The following is a 16889-nucleotide window of genomic DNA, read 5'->3' as shown; positions in this document are numbered from 1 at the left end:
TAGGCGGCATTACTCCAGTGAGCAGAAGTGTCTGGTGCGAATCTTTGCAAAACCAAAAAGATTGCGGCGAGTGAGATTCGAACTCACGATCTCTGCATCTTCAATGGGCAAGCGATGCTCCATGGGAGCACCAGCGATCGCTTATTGAAAGCTTGTGTTTGCAAGACACATTGATGCAGCGTCTTGCCACTAGACTACCGCCGCTTTTGTTAGAACCAAATCCATTTCTCTGACATATAAATGTTGCACAACTCTAAAACTTGCATCTCGTGTCTCTGAATACTGCCACAATCAACAGTGAAATGACAGACTAGATGGAAAGAGCAAAGGCTGTCATGCAGTCACCCGTTCACCCCTGAACAGCTGAGGCCCGTGGGAGAAGACATGCAGCGCGTCTCGCCATGCCATCTGCTGGTTACCTGTGTCTCTACCAAGCTTTGTCTAGTGTGTTGTCGATCCGGAATGCAGGTCTCATGTTAGTGGTGCGGCAAACGCAGCAGCAATCGATGACCCGCGATCCGACTTTCGCTCCAATGACCACAAAAGGCGACAGTATGTCCCCAAATTCTGTCTTCGTTCTCAACTTCTATCAAACCAATTCATTCGATGGCGAAGTTCTCCGATATACCACCTGAGATCAAGGTGCTCATCTACCACGCACTACTGGCCGACCCTTTGAGAGATGGAGATCGAATCATGTTCACCCTGAACCAAGACGGCCAGCCCAACTGGGATCGCACAACTGAGCTCCATCCCCCAGAAGACGAGCTTGTTACCGATGTCAAACCTGCACCCGTCAAATCTTCCATCAAGCATCTCGACTACAGCAATCTTTGGTCTCTCGCTACAACCAGCAAATTGCTCTACACAGAAGCCACGCCAGTCATCTATGCCAATGCATGTCTGGAGTACACATTTGGTGATTCTCTTGGTGCCTACGAAAGTCCCACTCTCCTTCACACCTTTCTCGAGAAGCTTCCACTTGCATCCTGCGCCTTTCTTCATCATCTCACTATCATCAACAACCGGACTACAGCTGGTAAAGCTTTGACTGCCAGAGACATGAAAACCATCGTCGACTTGCTCAATGATAGACTGCCAAATCTAGTCAGTCTGGACATTCGAGCCATTGACCCTATGACTGAGCCTTGGGTTGATGAAACTCCTCCTGAGTTCGTTAGAGATCATCTCCAAATCATGGCAGCTGCCAGACCTGTCGCTCTTCTTGCTTCGGGTCCGAGAGTCACTCTGAAGCCACGAGTATGCTTCTACCTTGAGCCTGAGAAAGGCACGTTCGATCCTGACATCACTCTGGTCCTGAGACTTTTGAGAGGATTGATGGTGCAGCATGTCATGCCTACGTTGATTGACATTACCAAATGGCGTCGTCAAGCTCGAGAACATCATGAAGTGTTCTGTCAACAAGGCACCTACCTTGAAACCACCTCTATCATGCGGTCCGACGCTGGCGGAGCTACAGAGCCCGCTACAGTAAGTGACATGGAAACCGCACTGGCCGATCGCGAACAAGTCATGAAGCATATCGAGGACTGCAAGCATTGGAGAGTGCTCTTCGACCGCGTTTCACGCGAGGGGCGTGCTTGATCGCAGCGCTTCCGAGCTTGGTCTAAACTCTGCGCCAAACACGTAGCATGGTTCTTTCCTCTGAGTTTTGACAGCTCTCCATGTGTTCCCATCTCTTCGAGCTTACCATCATTGATCATAAAGATAAAATTAGCATACCCAGTAGTGCTCAAATAACAAGCAACAGCGATAGTCATTCAAGTCATTGTTTCAGCAGCTGCTCCAGAAACTGCCCTCTTTACTCACTTTCCATGTCTAGTGCCCTCATTGCTTGGTCGAAAGGGGATAAAGAGGATTTCCGGACAAGTACTCCAGCAACAGCGATACGTTGACGTTGACGTTGCCCTCGACTGGATTACGTTTCACGAGAATCGCGAGGTGCTGCAAACTCTTCTAAAGGGGATGACAGAAGTCAAAGCAGTGGATGAGCACTTCCTTGGTCTCTGCATCTGATGATTCAGAGTCCCGGCCCGGTAGTGTGTCTTGGAAAGGATGCAGTAGAACGCAGGAGCGCGAAAGTGACGCGAATCCAAGCGGCAGATTCCGTTGGGCTCTTTCCATGGCTTGAGAGGCATCTTCACTTGACTTTCTCTGCTACAATCGCACGTACCATACATTCAGATGGGTAGCAGTCATGGCATGCAGCATATCATGCAAATTGACATTGGATTGAAAATTCGGAGCTGTCGTTATCTGTATTTCGTGACCACCATGTTACACAACATCTGTAGGCAAGCTGTGCCGCTGATATGCACGCGACGGCCAACTGCATATCCAAAGTGAGGTGAATTGATGGGTCCGTTTGACTTGAAATTGCTCGCGTCTACTGCTGACCTGCGTTTCTCTCACTTTGACCGCTATACTGAAGTAGCCAACCATCGTTTCATCTCTCCGTTTAGTTCTTCAAAGCAATACTTCTTTCCTTCCTGATTCACACTGATACACACCAAGCTTTCGACCACCATCGAAGCGCACGCTGGGTGTAAGATCCTTCACGGGACAGTCCCTCAGCAACGCCATCATGGAGGTCTTCATCAATCGCATACCTTCTCACTGCACAGAGCGTGATTTGAAGAAGTTTATGCGCTCACCTCTCCACGAATTTGGCATCACCGACTTCATATGCGAGAAGCTGGGCAACAAAGCCTGCGCAAAATTGATTTTTTTGGACTCTGACAAAGGCAAGCGCTTCATCGCCAGGTATGGAAAGTCCGACGGACAGCGAAGACCCTTGGTTCAGCTCAACATGAACGGCCATTACATCAATTGTGCGGTGTCGAAAAATCAACCCAACGAGTACCTCTTGCGCAGTCTCAAGTCAAGAGCCACTCAACCAGTCGCATCAAGCCAGATCGGTTCTGCCTCTCGTCACGAGGCGAATTCCAGTTTCGAAATTTCCCATCTGCGATGTGGGGTGTGGTCTTTTGTCAATGGCGAGCTTGTTTTTGTGCCGCGCTTTGTCGACTCAAGACGTGGCAGAATCTTATTTGGCCATCGTCAATTGGCTCTCCTTTATGAGGACAGCAACAGCCTCAACAGCGGATCTGCATATCGCGTCAACATCAAATACTTTGATGTTGACACAGCAACCACAGGAGACTACAAACGTCCAACTGTGACTTTCGCTCTACACGTCTCACCCGCCTTCTATTCCAAGCCTTCGGTGGACCTCGCTGCGGCACTCGCAAATATCAGCATTCTGGGCATCAGTGGGTTCAAGCTACCCCCACTGAAGAACAAGAAGCGAGTCACAAGCATAAACCAGGCTCATTCAGATGTAGTCGGTACTTGCTTTGTGTACCAGATACAGCTTGCCGACTACAGACAGCTGTCTGAAGTCTACCGATTCTTGAAGCATAATCGTCACCTTGCATCAGCTGCCATCAACCACCCTACCCCCACTGTGTACCCTTCTGTCAGCCTTGCATCCTCTTTCAGACGTCTTGACGCGGCGCTCGCCAATCTGGAATCATACAACACTTTGCCATTCGATGTCAAGTTCCAGCTACTTCGCTTGGCCAGGAACGGCGCACTCTCGCCTGATCAAGTCATTGCAGTTCTTCCTACGATAACTTTGTTGATGGCCAATCACGATGCAACCACCATTGTCGAATCTCTGAGACGTTTGTACTCCGCTCTTCAGCCAATTGGACCTCATTCAGAAGCAGAGGACTATTCAATCAAGACAATCGCCAACAATCTACTGGACTATGCCCAGAAGTTTGACAACTCCAGGTCTCAGAACCTATACGAGCTGATCAATCGCCATGCCCACATTGTCCTTGTGCACAAGCTTACCGTCACCGTTGCGGGCGTATACCTGGAAGGTCCTGAGCCTGAGGTCAGCAATCGCGTGTTGAGAAAGTATCAAGATCACTCTGATCACTTCATACGAGTGACCTTTGTTGACGAGGATGGTGAGCCTGTCCGCTATGATGGCCAGTCCGATCAGAAAGACGTGTATGCTCGTTTTCGAAAGTTCATGGACTCGGTATTCTTGATTGCAGGAAGAGGCTTCTCATTCTTGGGATTCTCCCATTCGAGTCTTCGATCCCAGACCTGCTGGTTCATGGCACCTTTTGAGTTTGAGGGAAGGATTTTGCATGCCCCAGAGCTGATCAAGGATTTGGGACATTTCAGTTCCATTCGCACTCCAGCCCGATGTGCCGCCCGTATCGGACAGGCTTTCACCGACACTACTGGCACTGTAGGGGTAGAAGCCTCGATGCAAGTAAGACTTCGCGACGTCGAACGCAACGGCCGATGTTTTAGCGATGGCTGTGGTACAATTTCCCTTGGACTTCTTCAAAAGGTTTGGGCTGTGTATGGATCGAGACGCACTCTCAAGCCTGTCATTCTCCAGATCAGACAAGCTGGTACGAAAGGAGTGGTGTCCCTGGATTCTCGACTTGTTGGAGATCAATTTTGCATCCGACCTTCAATGGTGAAGTTCGAGGGCTCCACATCAGTCACGCTCGAAGTTTGCGGTGCCGCATGGCGACCATATCCCATGGTGCTGAACCGTCAATTCATCAAGATTCTTGAAGATCTGCTTGTCCCTCTTGAGTCTTTCCTGACATTACAAGACGAGGCAGTGGACAAGTTGAGAATGATGACCACTAGCACCTTCAATGCATCGTTGCTTCTCAACGACACACAAACCAGCAAGGCTGCAAGACTGCCAAGCTTCCTCGAAATGCTGTCCGATATTGGTCTCGAGTATCACGACGATTCGTTCCTTCGTGGAGTCGTTGAGATGGCTGTCATCACAAAGTTGCGCGAGATCAAGTACAAAGGTCGCATACCTGTCAAGAACGGAGTCACTCTCTATGGCATCATGGACGAAACTGGATATCTCAAGGAAGGCCAGATTTACGCCGTTACTCAAACTTCCCTAGATGAACCCAGAAAGGTTATCATCAAAGACAAAGTCATCATTACACGCTCTCCAGCACTGCACCCTGGCGACATCAGAATCGTCGACGCTGTTGACGTTCCTGAAGACTCCTCTCTTAAACATCTTCACAACTGCGTTGTGTTCAGCCAGCATGGCAGTCGCGATCTTCCGAGCCAGCTGTCTGGTGGTGATCTTGACGGTGACCTTTACAACGTCATCTTTGAGCCTACCTTGATGCCTCAGAGAGATATCGCGGCCCCTGCTGATTACCCTCGCGTGCCTGGTCTGGAGCTTGACCGTGAGGTCACCATCCAGGATATGAGCTCTTTCTTCGTTGAGTTCATGGAAACTGATCAACTAGGTCAAATCTGCACACGTCATCTCCAAATTGCAGACCAAAAGCCGATGGGTGTGTTCGATGCAGCGTGTATTGAGCTTGCAAGCATGGCTTCAACAGCTGTCGACTTCTCCAAGACTGGTATTGCAGTAAGTTCAAGTACCCAATTCATATGATATTGAGTTTAGAACAGTCATGCTGACTGCTGTAGGTGAGCATGGATAGAGCTCCACGAGCCCAGCCTGCCAAACCAGACTTCATGGCTCCCAGTCCACGAGTCATTATCGAGGCCGGTGGATACGCAAGTTTCGAAGATGCAGTTCAGAACGAAGAAGAGGAGGAGACTGATCCTATCGGCGACCTGGACGATCATCGCCCGGTCCGCTACTACCGCAGCGAGAAAGCCCTTGGTCACCTCTACCGTAGCATCGACGAGAAGGAGTTCTTGAGGACTCTACAAGATGCTACTGAGAGTCTTCCAGGCCGAGATGATACGGTCCTTGAGACTCTTTGGGCATACATTCAGCAGTACACTGGAGTCATCCAATGGGAGCATCATCTTGATCTGGCCAGACAGATCAGAGACGGGTAAGCTTGACTTCAAACATCAACTCGCAATGGCTGACCATCACACAGATACGAGCAGACCCTCCTCCAATCCCTCTACCAATTCGCCTCCTCACCACGCCACCCCCTAACCGAGACCGAAATCTTCTCCGGCACAATCCTCGGCCGCGACGGCGGCAAACAGTCCAGACGCATCCGCGAAACCACCCAAGCCATGCGCGAACAACTCGAAGAAGTGCTTACCTTCACCATCTCCCGTATCATCGATGGCGACTACGATGACAACGATCGCAATGAAGAAGCTCTGCCTAGAGCCATCGCTTGTCTTGCTGTTGGTATGGACGAACAACCGATGGGAGACAAGAAGGTCGGAGAGTTGCAGAGTTGGAAGTATGTTGCTGCTGGGGTTTGCTTGAGGGAGATCAAGAGATGGTTTGCTGTTGATATGGGGAGATATGCTTTGCCGCGTGTTCGTCGCTGATGAAGTGCCACGAGGCATTTAGAGAGACTGTAAAATATCGAAGAATGGGGCATGCACTTCGAAGACTTTGTAAGCACGCAAGAATGATCATTAAGAGAAACATGAGATCAAGCGATACGAAGATGTGATTCAATGACAAAGAGGTTCCGCATCAGATGAGCATCAAGAGCCGCTTTGGATAGAGCTAACGACAGAATGTGTACCAAAACTCTTGGAACTTCCAGTGCCATCAGCGAACACCTTTCTCTTCCCCTGCTTCTTCTGCCGTTGTCGTGTCAGATTTGGAGGTATTTTCTACGGTGGTGAATTCATCGGATGATTCAATGTCTTTCCTGCTGTCCATCCGTCAATGTGCGTTGTCCTACGATGCACCCTAGCTCATTTTTCTGAATTTCTTTTCGGACCATGGACCCAGATAGCGCTCTTTCTCGCCTATGATTGTGTCCGGGACGCCTTCCTTAACCTTCCAGCCATTGCGCCAAGATCCCTCACGACGCACCTCCCATCTCTCTTTCGGGATAGTGCGACCAGCAACAATAGGCCAGCCAGCCATGCCCGAGCGCAATCTCAAAGTATCTTCAAGAAGGGAACCATCAAGGTGGCGCTCTTCGTTCTGGGCTCGAAGAGCTCTGGCAAATTGTGTCTCATGGCGCGCACACTCGAGATGGAACATGGTTTTCAGACTGATGACTTTCTCCCAGTCTTCAACCTGGTAGATCGTGACAGTGTCATCAGTGCCGATGAGTTGGACGTCTGTTTGCTCAAATAGTTTGGCAGCCGATGGATGCATGTAGATGTTGACCTCTACCATGATCTGGCAAGGCAAAGAAGTGAGCGCGCCCAGGCCGTAGTAAAACTCGGGTACATCGCTCTCAGTATCTTCGCAAGCGACAGAGACGTAAAGGTCTTTTAGATTTGGCAGATGTTTCATGATGAAATATGCAGTCTCGCTCACGTCTGAAGCTGACCAGTAGCGCGTGCCAATGTCGATGTGCAGGTTGTGGATCATTGCACAAGTGTCGCTTGAAAGGATTTGACCGAAGATGTGGAAGATGTCGTCTTTGAAGTGGCTGTCAGGTGTGTAGAATGTGATTTCGGCGTGGGACCAGGCAATGGGAATGATTTCGGTGCGCATGCGACGGCAAGTGCTTGCAAGGGCGAGCAGGTCGTCAATATTGGCATGGTGAATGGCTCCGTTGAGCACATCGGGACCATATGTGTAGCGCACATCAATGAGAGAGGTGATGCGAGCCTGGTGGTTTCTTTCATAATCCATTTTTGAACGGGTCCATCCTACAACATTGCTCTCTGGCTGGGCGTTGTCCTGATCTTCAGAGTGTTGGTTGACAGGCGAGAACTCAAGGTCGTCATATTGGTCATCGTCGTGGCAGTAGACAATGCGCTTGCCGCTCGCGAGACCATCTTCTAGCAGATAGGTATAGATGACTGCGCGTAGCTCAGGAGGCAGACTGGTCAGCGATGGCATGTTTTGGTGGTGGTGGTGGTTATTGATACTGGCCACTGAGGGAGGTACCAGCATTGATTAAGCGTGAATGTAGTGGAAAGAAGAAAATGGTGTTGTTGCAAGGAGCAGTTGACGGTTAGGCGAGTTGGTTGTGCATCTGTGAGAGGCAGTCGCTATGCTGCACTAGGCCGAACGCTCTTTCCTCGTGTCTTACATCTGCTTTCACTCACTTTAACTGAAGACCGCCGTACACTCGAACTGAAAGTCTCACTGCGCTTGGCATCTCGCAACCTGGTCATTCTCAGCCAACTTCGTCTTGCGCACTCTCCTTCACACCCACTCAACCATTGCAACCTTTTCGCATCTCGAAGCGCCCGGTTACAAATTTATCTATTTATTTCTTCAGAATGTCTGCCCCCAAGAAGAACCCTTCGGAGCTTCCCATCAGCACCATTGTCAACTGGTTCGACAAGCAGAAGCACTTCCCTCCTGCCATTGAGGTCGGGCCTCAGACATTGATGAACTGGATGAAAGCCATGAACACCAACCAGACCGACAACAGATTAAGCACGAAGATTGGCAAAGTTCTGCGCAGATTGCAGAAAAAGGCTGGCATCACGAAGGCTCAGTCTATGGCTTACATAGAAGCCAACGGCGAGAATCTGGACGCTCCTGTCCTCTATAGCGCATTCCACCAAAATCCTCTTTCTCGCAGTGTGAAGGCAAGAAAGAAGAGGCAGCAGAAGAAGGCCAAACGAGAGGCACAGGCCAAGGAGAACGCAGATGCCAGGGCCAGAGCGAAAGCCAAATCCAAGTCTAGGTCGGAGAGTGAGTCCGAGGAAGACGCAGAAGAGTTCTCTGAATGGGAGGGCTTCAGTGATGACGATGGCGAGGTCATGGACGTCGAACTCTCGCAGCCTTTCCCTCTCAAAGTCGTCACCTCTGCCCCTGCCACCAACACCAGTCTTTGAGGCCACATGACACTGCACTCTCTGATGATTACATGAATGGTTCCGCTCTAGTCTGTCGCTGCGCGTCAGATTCTTGAGTCGTCACAAGCGCGACACGAGCGTGTGTTCACTTTTCGAAGCCCTATACGAAGGTGCTTGTCTCGGTTGACCAAAAGTCCTATACAAAAGTGTCTCTTCCTTTTGTCTGTCGAACATTTTCAGATGATGCTTCTTCCATCGATGTCACTGGCCTGGCGATGGTAGTCGAAACAGATTGACGTCTGGGTGTGAGGTTGGGGTTTATTGTGGAGTCAAGGCTCAGCAGGCTGCGAGCGGTTGCTCTCAGACGTTGAGAACACATAGTCAGCTTACATTAAGTGCACAACGCTTCCCCGTTGTGCCTTTCGTTTTCCCTCTTCCTTCCTCACGTTTACTTGGAGACCTGCCTGTGAAAATGAACACATAGCTACTACCTCTGCACTCAAACGTTCTGAGGATGATTTGGTCCACCTCAACTTGGTGTATCCTGAGCGATGGAACTAAAATCTTGATTGGACTTGATTGATTTTACGAATGGTACTCGGAAGGAAAATAAGCGATCTAGACTTTCAAGCGAAGGAGTCCACAAATGTCAAGGCATCATTACCTTAGATCGAACAGACAATGGAAAGTGGATTCAAAACTCATGTGAAGATTTGTATGAGGTGAGACTGTTTGAAAAGCACTTCAAGCTCTGTAGGTACTGGTATGTGCTTCTTTTTTTTTTCTCTTTTTTTTTTGTCTGTATGGTACCTTTTCCATTGACCACGATCAACCACTCAATCGTGAGAGAATGTGATCCTTCTAAGCGTGCCATCAACTCAATGTTGCTGTTGTAAATCGGTTTCCGACCTTTTACTGCTCATACTCTGTGAACGGATGTCGACCGTATCTTGCAGGATGTCGAGAACCTCGTCCTTCTGCTCCCTCGCCATCTTCGTACGCCTACGCCTCTGACCCACTGAACGGATGGCCTCCAGATGTGCAGCATCTGCCCTAGCTCTTTTCTGTTGCCTAGCTCGAATCTGAGTATCACTGAGTTGTTGACCAACGCTCATGAAGAGGAATGGTCGAATGAATTCAGTTCGAAGTTCAACGGCGATACGAGGCTCCAAGGTACCAAGGGCACACAAAGCTTTTTGTGGGCGATCTGAATCAACACTGTTCCATTCACGGATGACGTGCACTGTCAGCTTCCCAAGTCGTGGAAGGCAGCGGTGGATTATCTCAGCTATTGCTCTTGTGTGACGTGGCTCCCAGGTGACCTCGAGTACATTGATTTGCAGGGTACGAATGAAGTCGCAACAGATCTTGGAGAGGCGATTGTTGAAGATGAATTCCGCATATCCCATGAGTGTTTCTGGCTCTTTGTTCTTCAAGTTGATGCAGATATCCGCGTTCGACCAAGCGAGAAATAAGAGCTCTGATCGGAGTTGGTGACAGGTAGCAGCAAGGTTGAGAAGGTTACAGATATCGATGTGCCAGATTTGTGGTTTGATCATTGCGTGAAAAGGGATGTTTTTCCTGGCTCTGAAGGTTTCGAAGAAGATCTGATTGTCGGACTCCCTCTTGCACCCACGGTAGATGATGCAAATGTTGTCGGACAATGCGTCGTAGAGCAGGAAGTCGTAGACAAGCAGGCGGATTTCAAGAGGCAGATTGATTAGTGACATGATGGATCTGGCTGCGAGGCTACGTAAGGTAAGAGCTGGATAAGGGATGGATGAATGAATGCAGAGGGAGGGGTGGTTGAACGGAGGGAAATTGCGAAGTAGTTGAGAGATAGCAGGTGAATCGAGTTTGACGGCGTGGTCTCTCACTGCAAGTGAGTTCAGAAGCGGAAGGTGTTAGTATCTTTTCAAGGCGCCTGATGTATCGGGGAACTTGTGTCGAACGACAGTGAGTGATCGAATTAGTATGCTTGATCACTCATACAGGCGTTCACTGGCTAGATGTAGGCTCGCTTGACAGGCACTACCATTACAGATCAAGTCAAGGCTTACTTCTCCGCCGACCGACTTTCATCTTCTGAGAGAGATACCACCACTTTTCTGTACCAAGTGGTTCTAGAGTTGCCTCTGATTTGACATCCTCCAAGGCTCTCAATGAATGAAGACATGAATTTTGTCTCTTGGACGCCACATATTAAGGAAACGTAATTTTGTGCGAAGTTGAAAAAGTATTTTGATAAAAGGAAATAAAATGCCGCTAATTAGGCGTACTGTTCAATGAAAGTCGTGAAAGGAAATGCTTGTCTTCTGCACATAGTCAGAGTATGACAAAAGGGTTGCGTAACAGCTAAAAACAACGCTATACATTCATTCTTCAACACCAGACCGGAGACGATTGGGCGCATATTTTGGGTTCGCGGTACTCCGTCCATTATTACATCCTCCATATCCAATCCTCCCCTTTTGTTTCTCTCAAACAAGAAAAAAAAAATGTTTGTACAGTATCTCAATGCTCTGGATTTACAGAACAAAGATGGCGGCAACGGCAGCGAGACCGAGGCCAGCGAACGAGCCACCGACCTTGGCGCCAGCTCCAGTGTAGGAGATGGGGCTACCAGTAGGCATAGCAGGCATGTTGTAAGTGCTAGCCAAGGTAGAGGACATGGGAGCAAAGCCTGAGCTGGCAGCAGATCCTGCAGGTGCAGAGATTGCGGGAGTGGCGGCACCTGCGACAGGGCTGGTGGGCATGACGGCCTCAGAAGTGGTGGTGGCAGGAACGGCCGAGGGGTAGGTAAGACCAACAGTAGGCTTGCCGCCAACAGTCTCAGTAATGAACTGAACTTGAGGAACGGTGAGGGTTCTGTGGATAGTTGAGGTGATCTTGGAGTTGGGGATGGTAGCACCCTGAGATTCACCAGCAGTGTAAGTGGCAGGAACGACGAGCTCGGAAGAGTAGGTGATGGTAGTCATAGGCTGAGTCGAGCTGCTGTCAACGGCTGCAGGAGCAGTAGTGGCAGGTGCGACCTCAGAAGGACCAGTGACAGCAGGAACCTCAGACACCTGCGAAACGGTGGTACCGACGGCGTAGTACGAAGTGGTCTGAACAGTGCTCGATGCTGGGCAGTTGGTAACGTCAGGAGCGCACGAGGTGATGGTAGCCACAACCGAAGAGTAGATGGTCAAAGTCTTGGGGGCTGCGGGTGCCGAAGTCATGGCGGCAGACGAGGGCATAACAGCACCAGCCGAGGAAGACTCGGGGGAGACAACGGTCTGAGTCTGAGCAGGAACGGTGGTCGAGATGGTGCTCTTGATGGTGATCTGAGAGGTGATGACGGAAGGCGAAGTCAGAACGATGGTGCTGCCGGAGGCGGTGACACTAAGAAAATGTTAGTCAGGCTTTTTAGATCGAGGAGAAGAAATGATCTCACGTTTCGCCGACAGGGCATGTGGTGACGGTAGTCTTGACAACATCAGTGACAATGACAGTGCTCTGGACCTCAGGAACAGCGGGTGCCGAAGAAGCGGGAACAGCGCCGGTCTCGTAAGACTGAGGAGCGGTAGTAACGCCAGTTGCGATCAAAGATGTAGAAAGAACTCTGGCAGGGCAGTTCGTCACGTCAGCAGCGCAGCTGGTGATGGTGTCGACCTTGGTGCTGTAGAGTGTGACAGTCTTGGGGACCGAAGGAGCAGATGTAGTCTCTGCAGGCGAGGTCTCGTAGGCACCAGAAGAAGCAGGACTCGAAGCCGAGGGCATATCACCAGCGGAGGAAACAACACCAGAGGAAACACCTGAGGCGACACCTGAAGAAACGCCAGCCGAAGTGGTCTGAGCGGGCGAGGTTTCCTGAGCGGAGGATGCAGGGCTGGTCTCGGCGGGAGAAGTCTCTTGAGCAGAGGTAACAGGAATCCAGATGTTGCTGGTGGTGACACCGGTGGAGACGAGAGAAGTAGCAGGGCAGTTGGTCACTTCGGGAGCACAAGAAGTAATGGTGGCAATCTGGGTGCTGAACAGAGTAACGGTGTGGGGGACCTGGACGTGGACAGATGCAGATGAAGTCTCAGCAGGCGAAGCCTCGGAAGGTGAAGCAGCGGCAGGCGAAGTCTGGACGGGCGAGGTCTCGTAAGGCGACTCGCCAGAAGGAAGAGCACCAGTGACAGAGGAGATGATCGAAGCAGTGATGGTCGACTTGGTGGTAATCTCTGTTGGGATGATGGTAGGGGCGGTCAGAGTTGTAGTCGATCCGGCAGAGGTGATGACCTGGCCAACAGGGCATGTTGTCAGAGTGCTCTTGACGACATCGGTAACGTAAACGATCGAGTCGGTGGCGGAGCTGGCAGGGACCTCGGTGGTGCCGACAGGGACTGCAGAGCTCGATGAGCCAGTGGCAGCGTTGACAGTCGACGACGAAGGCTGAATGTCAATGCTCGAGGGGACGGCAGTGACGATGGCAGGGTTGGAGGGGATAGCCTTGGCGCAGATACCGACCATGTAAGACATAGCCTGAGAAACGCTCTCATCCGAACCACCGTAAGCGTCAATGCACTGGTAGACGCTGTTGATGAAAGCCTCATCCTTACAGTAGCAGTCAGCGTCAGCGTTGTTGGCGCAGTCAGTGTTGTGGAGATATGTGTTGAGACAGCTCGGCACTACGCTAGGACAGTCTGCAGAAGGTGCAGGGCTGGTGGCAGAGGAGGTCAAGGCAGAGGAGGTCACGGTGCTGTTGCTGTAGACACCAGCGCTTGACGAGGGGCTCGATCCAGTGCCGACGGGGACAACAGAGCTGGAAGGGTAGTAACCAGTGCCGACGGGGACCGATCCGGAGGGGTAAAGACCAGTGCCAACAGAAGTAACGACCGATGAAGTCTTGGGAGAGACTTCGGTGCTGCTAGGAGTGGAGGCTGCGCTGCTCTCAGCAGTGGGCTGAGTGGCGGTCTGGTTCTGGTAGCCAACAGGGTAAGGAGCAGAAGAAGTTCCAGGCACGACGACACTGCCGCTGGAGACGACAACGGTGCTGCTGACCGAAGGGGAAGTGGCAGGCAGCTCAGTTGAAGTGGTCTCGGGGACAACCTCCGAAGATGTGGTCTCGGGAGAGGCGGTGCTGAACGAAACGAACTCGGAAGAGGAGTAGACAGCCGAGGAAGAAGGGGTGAAGACCGACGAGGGGAGAGAAACGCTAGTGGAAGACGAGCCAGAGCCGCAAGCAAAGCCAACGGAGTGGATGTTCAGGTTGCAATCACCCTTGTCAGAGGCAGTGCTACCAGAGCTGGGCTTGCCGTGAGAGAAAGAGACTGAGATGGCACCACCGCATTGAGTGTTCTTAACAATGGAACCACCAGCGCTGCAAGGAACGTTCTGCTTGCAAACAGAGCCATCAGGCATGTTGTAGTGGCAGTCAACGTGAGTGTCGTAGGTGGAAGAGATGTGCATCTCAGAGATGGAGAACTTGTTCTTTTCGCCGCTGCATCCAATGGAAAGGCTACCAGCGCCGTTGTTGGATGAGGAGCCAAAAGAGCCCCAAGCAGGAAGCTTACCAGAGACGCACTTGCTGTTGAAAGTGCGCTTGGTGAGTTCATCACGCTTCGACTTGATGCTGTTGCAAGTCCAGCCACCAGAGAAGGTGTTGGCACCATAGCTAGTGACGGGGTGACCAATGGAAAGACCACTCCAGTCATAGCCCTGGTGCTGCTGCTCCGAACACTGGGTATCGGTGTTGCTGCAGGTGCTGAACTTGCCGGCATCAATGGCCCATGGGAAATGAGCTGAAGCCTGCTGGGCGGCCAAGCCGGCCACAAGGAGAGTGGCAGATGTGAGCTGCATGGCTCTGATTTAAGGGTTGGAGAGAAAACTGATTGAATTGACAGGAAGCTGCCGTGGTTTGTGAGATATCACAATCAACTAGGGTATAATGCAAAAGACAAGGGAGTAGAGAAAACGAATGACTCTAACTCTCCAACAAAGAAAGAATTTGGTATGAAAAGAAGAAAGACCGGATGAGCAGAGACAGTCATTGTAGAAGGGATGTGCCCATGCCTTATAGACACTTCGCCTCCTCAATCTACCCGGTTCCATTGGAGATCGGGTGTAGAGTCAGTGTGACCTGGCACGAGCTCGATGCGCCGCTGTCGCCTGTATGGCCATGAGTAGGTCACCAAGCAAGCCATGATCCGAGCATGAGCGCCACCAAGGTCCAGTCTAATGCAGGTACCAAGTCATAGAACACGGGGCAGACTGCAGCCGGCGTTTCATGTGGGGGTGTCGAAGAAGCGGGAGATCGTTCACCGGAGAAGGTCTTCCTCGTGGCCACGGTCGCGATTCGTTTCAAGCTGAGCCAAATCCGTCTGTCGCGTAGTCCGTATGTCTCTCTCTGGAAGTCCTTCAATCAAGGGAAATTATGATGAACCTCTTTGCCATCAAGTTCCGGGAAACCACGCCCTGGGCTAGGGCAAATCATCCGCTGCTATTTGTGTCACCGGTACACTTTTGTACAGCAATTGCCGGTGAACGTGAAGATGATGATACTCGCTGCATATCCATAAACCTGCGCTTCCTCATGGCAATGGATGCAGTCGAAATAAGAGTCTAACAGGCATGCATTTCCATCAACGGTCCTGCAAGATGCAAAGATGCAGCTGATTCGTTCGTCGACCGTTGCACCAAGCGAGACGCCCAGAAGTCAGCTGTTCATGTTGGCCCATGCTCGACTGCCTCACATTCAAGCGCTTGCCGTTTGCTGGATTGCATTGGTGACTTCATCTTGATTGCTACCTCGCTCCATCGAGAAGCTTGTACTGTGGCAGTGCTCTTTTGGTCTTACATGAGAGCGCTGGGCAACTTGGTTCGATAGTTAACCACGAGGTTTATCGATTGGTATGAGGGCTTGGCCGAGAAGACCTCTTCGGGATCAAGCGAGCCTCGGAGCGTCGGCTGCAGATCAGGGGCTTTTTCTGCTTTTTCGAGAAGCACTCATCTTTACGCGATATTCGAGAGGCCACTCCAATTACAGACAGTCTGGCATAATACGAGCCATGGTGAGATGCTACTGCTGTCTGTTGGGCAGTAACCTTTGCACTGCGTTTGAGGTCTGTTCTCCGCTGACCGTTGGGAGAAGAACGTTGAAGGCGTCCTTGCCTGAAACGTTGGCTTCTTCAGTCCCCGCTCAGCACTCGTTTCTGAAACACAGAGTCCGAATCTGAGAGCGACCTGGTGCTCGAATCAGGAAGGAAGATGCCCTCGTCGCTTTTCAAGTCAAGGTTCGGAAGGGAAAGAGAAGGGCAAGAATGAATCGCGTACTATTTCCGACCCATTCGAAACAATAGGGCGATCTTGACAAAGCCTCCACTTGCTTACTACCGAGCACCAGACCGACACATGTTGACACAGCCAGCCAGATTCAGTCCACGGGTACTTCCAAATGCTTGCCATTACAAAGCCCTACCAATGGAATGATCCAATCTTCATCCGCTCTGGATGACCGTAACGACTTGGCGTCCAATCTCTGCTGTCTTACTAGCCATCTATCCTCGTCTGCATGCGCTGCATCCTCGATCACCCAACCGAAGCAATTTACTGGTCGCTCGGTTTGTCTGAATCACTTTGCATCGCACATCACCACATTCTAGGTCTTTCCGCCAAAAGTTCCTGCTTTGGGTCGGCATCACCCCACGTATCAGGTTCGCGATGATCCGCATGCGGTAGGTAGCTACGTGGATCCATGCATACCTTCCGCCATTCCGCTTTAACCGACTACCACTTGAACTATTCTCGTAAAGCCCTGACCATTCTCAATAATGACTGCGGTAGACAAAGTATCTTAACCCTGCCCTATTCAATATAGTCTCGAGCAAGCGACCTCATTCGCACTTTAGCTCAAGAAGAGAGACAAGCCACACCCATATGCAACGATACGATCATACTAAAGCCTCTCGGCACAAGCCAGACTTCGCCATCGCTGTCCCTCACCTCCGCACCTTGTTTCACCATCGTCCAGTTTCGCATCGACTAAGGTATCATTGAGGAAGCCTCACAGCACCTTGATCAGGCGGTGCACTGTTTACTGGATTTTCTCTCCGAGTTGACAGATGAACGACAGCAGAGCTTGATGGCTTGAAACCGGACAG

At 50.9% G+C, this 16889-nt stretch overlaps 6 protein-coding genes across 6 annotated transcripts; 3 read left to right on the top strand and 3 right to left on the bottom strand.

Annotated features, from left to right (window-relative positions):
• Positions 1-606: 606 nt before the first annotated feature.
• Positions 607-1605, top strand: M437DRAFT_66374 (uncharacterized protein; the record flags this gene model as incomplete). Its single annotated transcript, XM_041024735.1, has 1 exon — positions 607-1605. One exon carries the CDS (start codon positions 607-609, stop codon positions 1603-1605), a length of 999 nt encoding a protein of 332 aa, XP_040879535.1.
• Positions 1606-2605: 1000 nt separating this feature from the next.
• Positions 2606-6366, top strand: M437DRAFT_49790 (RNA-directed RNA polymerase; the record flags this gene model as incomplete). The annotated part of the gene is made up of 3 exons (XM_041021896.1): positions 2606-5467; positions 5530-5906; positions 5955-6366. The coding sequence occupies 3 exons, from the start codon at positions 2606-2608 to the stop codon at positions 6364-6366; spliced, it is 3651 nt and encodes a 1216-aa protein (XP_040879534.1).
• Positions 6367-6739: 373 nt separating this feature from the next.
• On the bottom strand, positions 6740-7906 carry M437DRAFT_49468 (uncharacterized protein; the record flags this gene model as incomplete). Its single annotated transcript, XM_041021842.1, has 1 exon — positions 6740-7906. The coding sequence occupies one exon, from the start codon at positions 7904-7906 to the stop codon at positions 6740-6742; it is 1167 nt and encodes a 388-aa protein (XP_040879533.1).
• A 332-nt stretch (positions 7907-8238) lies between these two features.
• M437DRAFT_66371 (uncharacterized protein) lies at positions 8239-8802 on the top strand (the record flags this gene model as incomplete). Its single annotated transcript, XM_041024734.1, has 1 exon — positions 8239-8802. The coding sequence occupies one exon, from the start codon at positions 8239-8241 to the stop codon at positions 8800-8802; it is 564 nt and encodes a 187-aa protein (XP_040879532.1).
• Positions 8803-9641: 839 nt separating this feature from the next.
• M437DRAFT_66370 (uncharacterized protein) lies at positions 9642-10493 on the bottom strand (the record flags this gene model as incomplete). Its single annotated transcript, XM_041024733.1, has 1 exon — positions 9642-10493. The coding sequence occupies one exon, from the start codon at positions 10491-10493 to the stop codon at positions 9642-9644; it is 852 nt and encodes a 283-aa protein (XP_040879531.1).
• A 1197-nt stretch (positions 10494-11690) lies between these two features.
• M437DRAFT_34851 (uncharacterized protein) lies at positions 11691-12465 on the bottom strand (the record flags this gene model as incomplete). The annotated part of the gene is made up of 2 exons (XM_041019290.1): positions 11691-12023; positions 12337-12465. Coding segments are annotated over 2 exons (462 nt in total), but the record flags the coding sequence as incomplete, so codon positions are not given.
• Between the last annotated feature and the right edge of the window lie 4424 nt (positions 12466-16889).

This window comes from Aureobasidium melanogenum (genome assembly GCF_000721775.1).
Source record: "Aureobasidium melanogenum CBS 110374 unplaced genomic scaffold scaffold_11, whole genome shotgun sequence".
Lineage (NCBI taxonomy): Eukaryota > Fungi > Ascomycota > Dothideomycetes > Dothideales > Saccotheciaceae > Aureobasidium > Aureobasidium melanogenum.
This window is presented reverse-complemented; position numbering and strand designations above follow the sequence as displayed.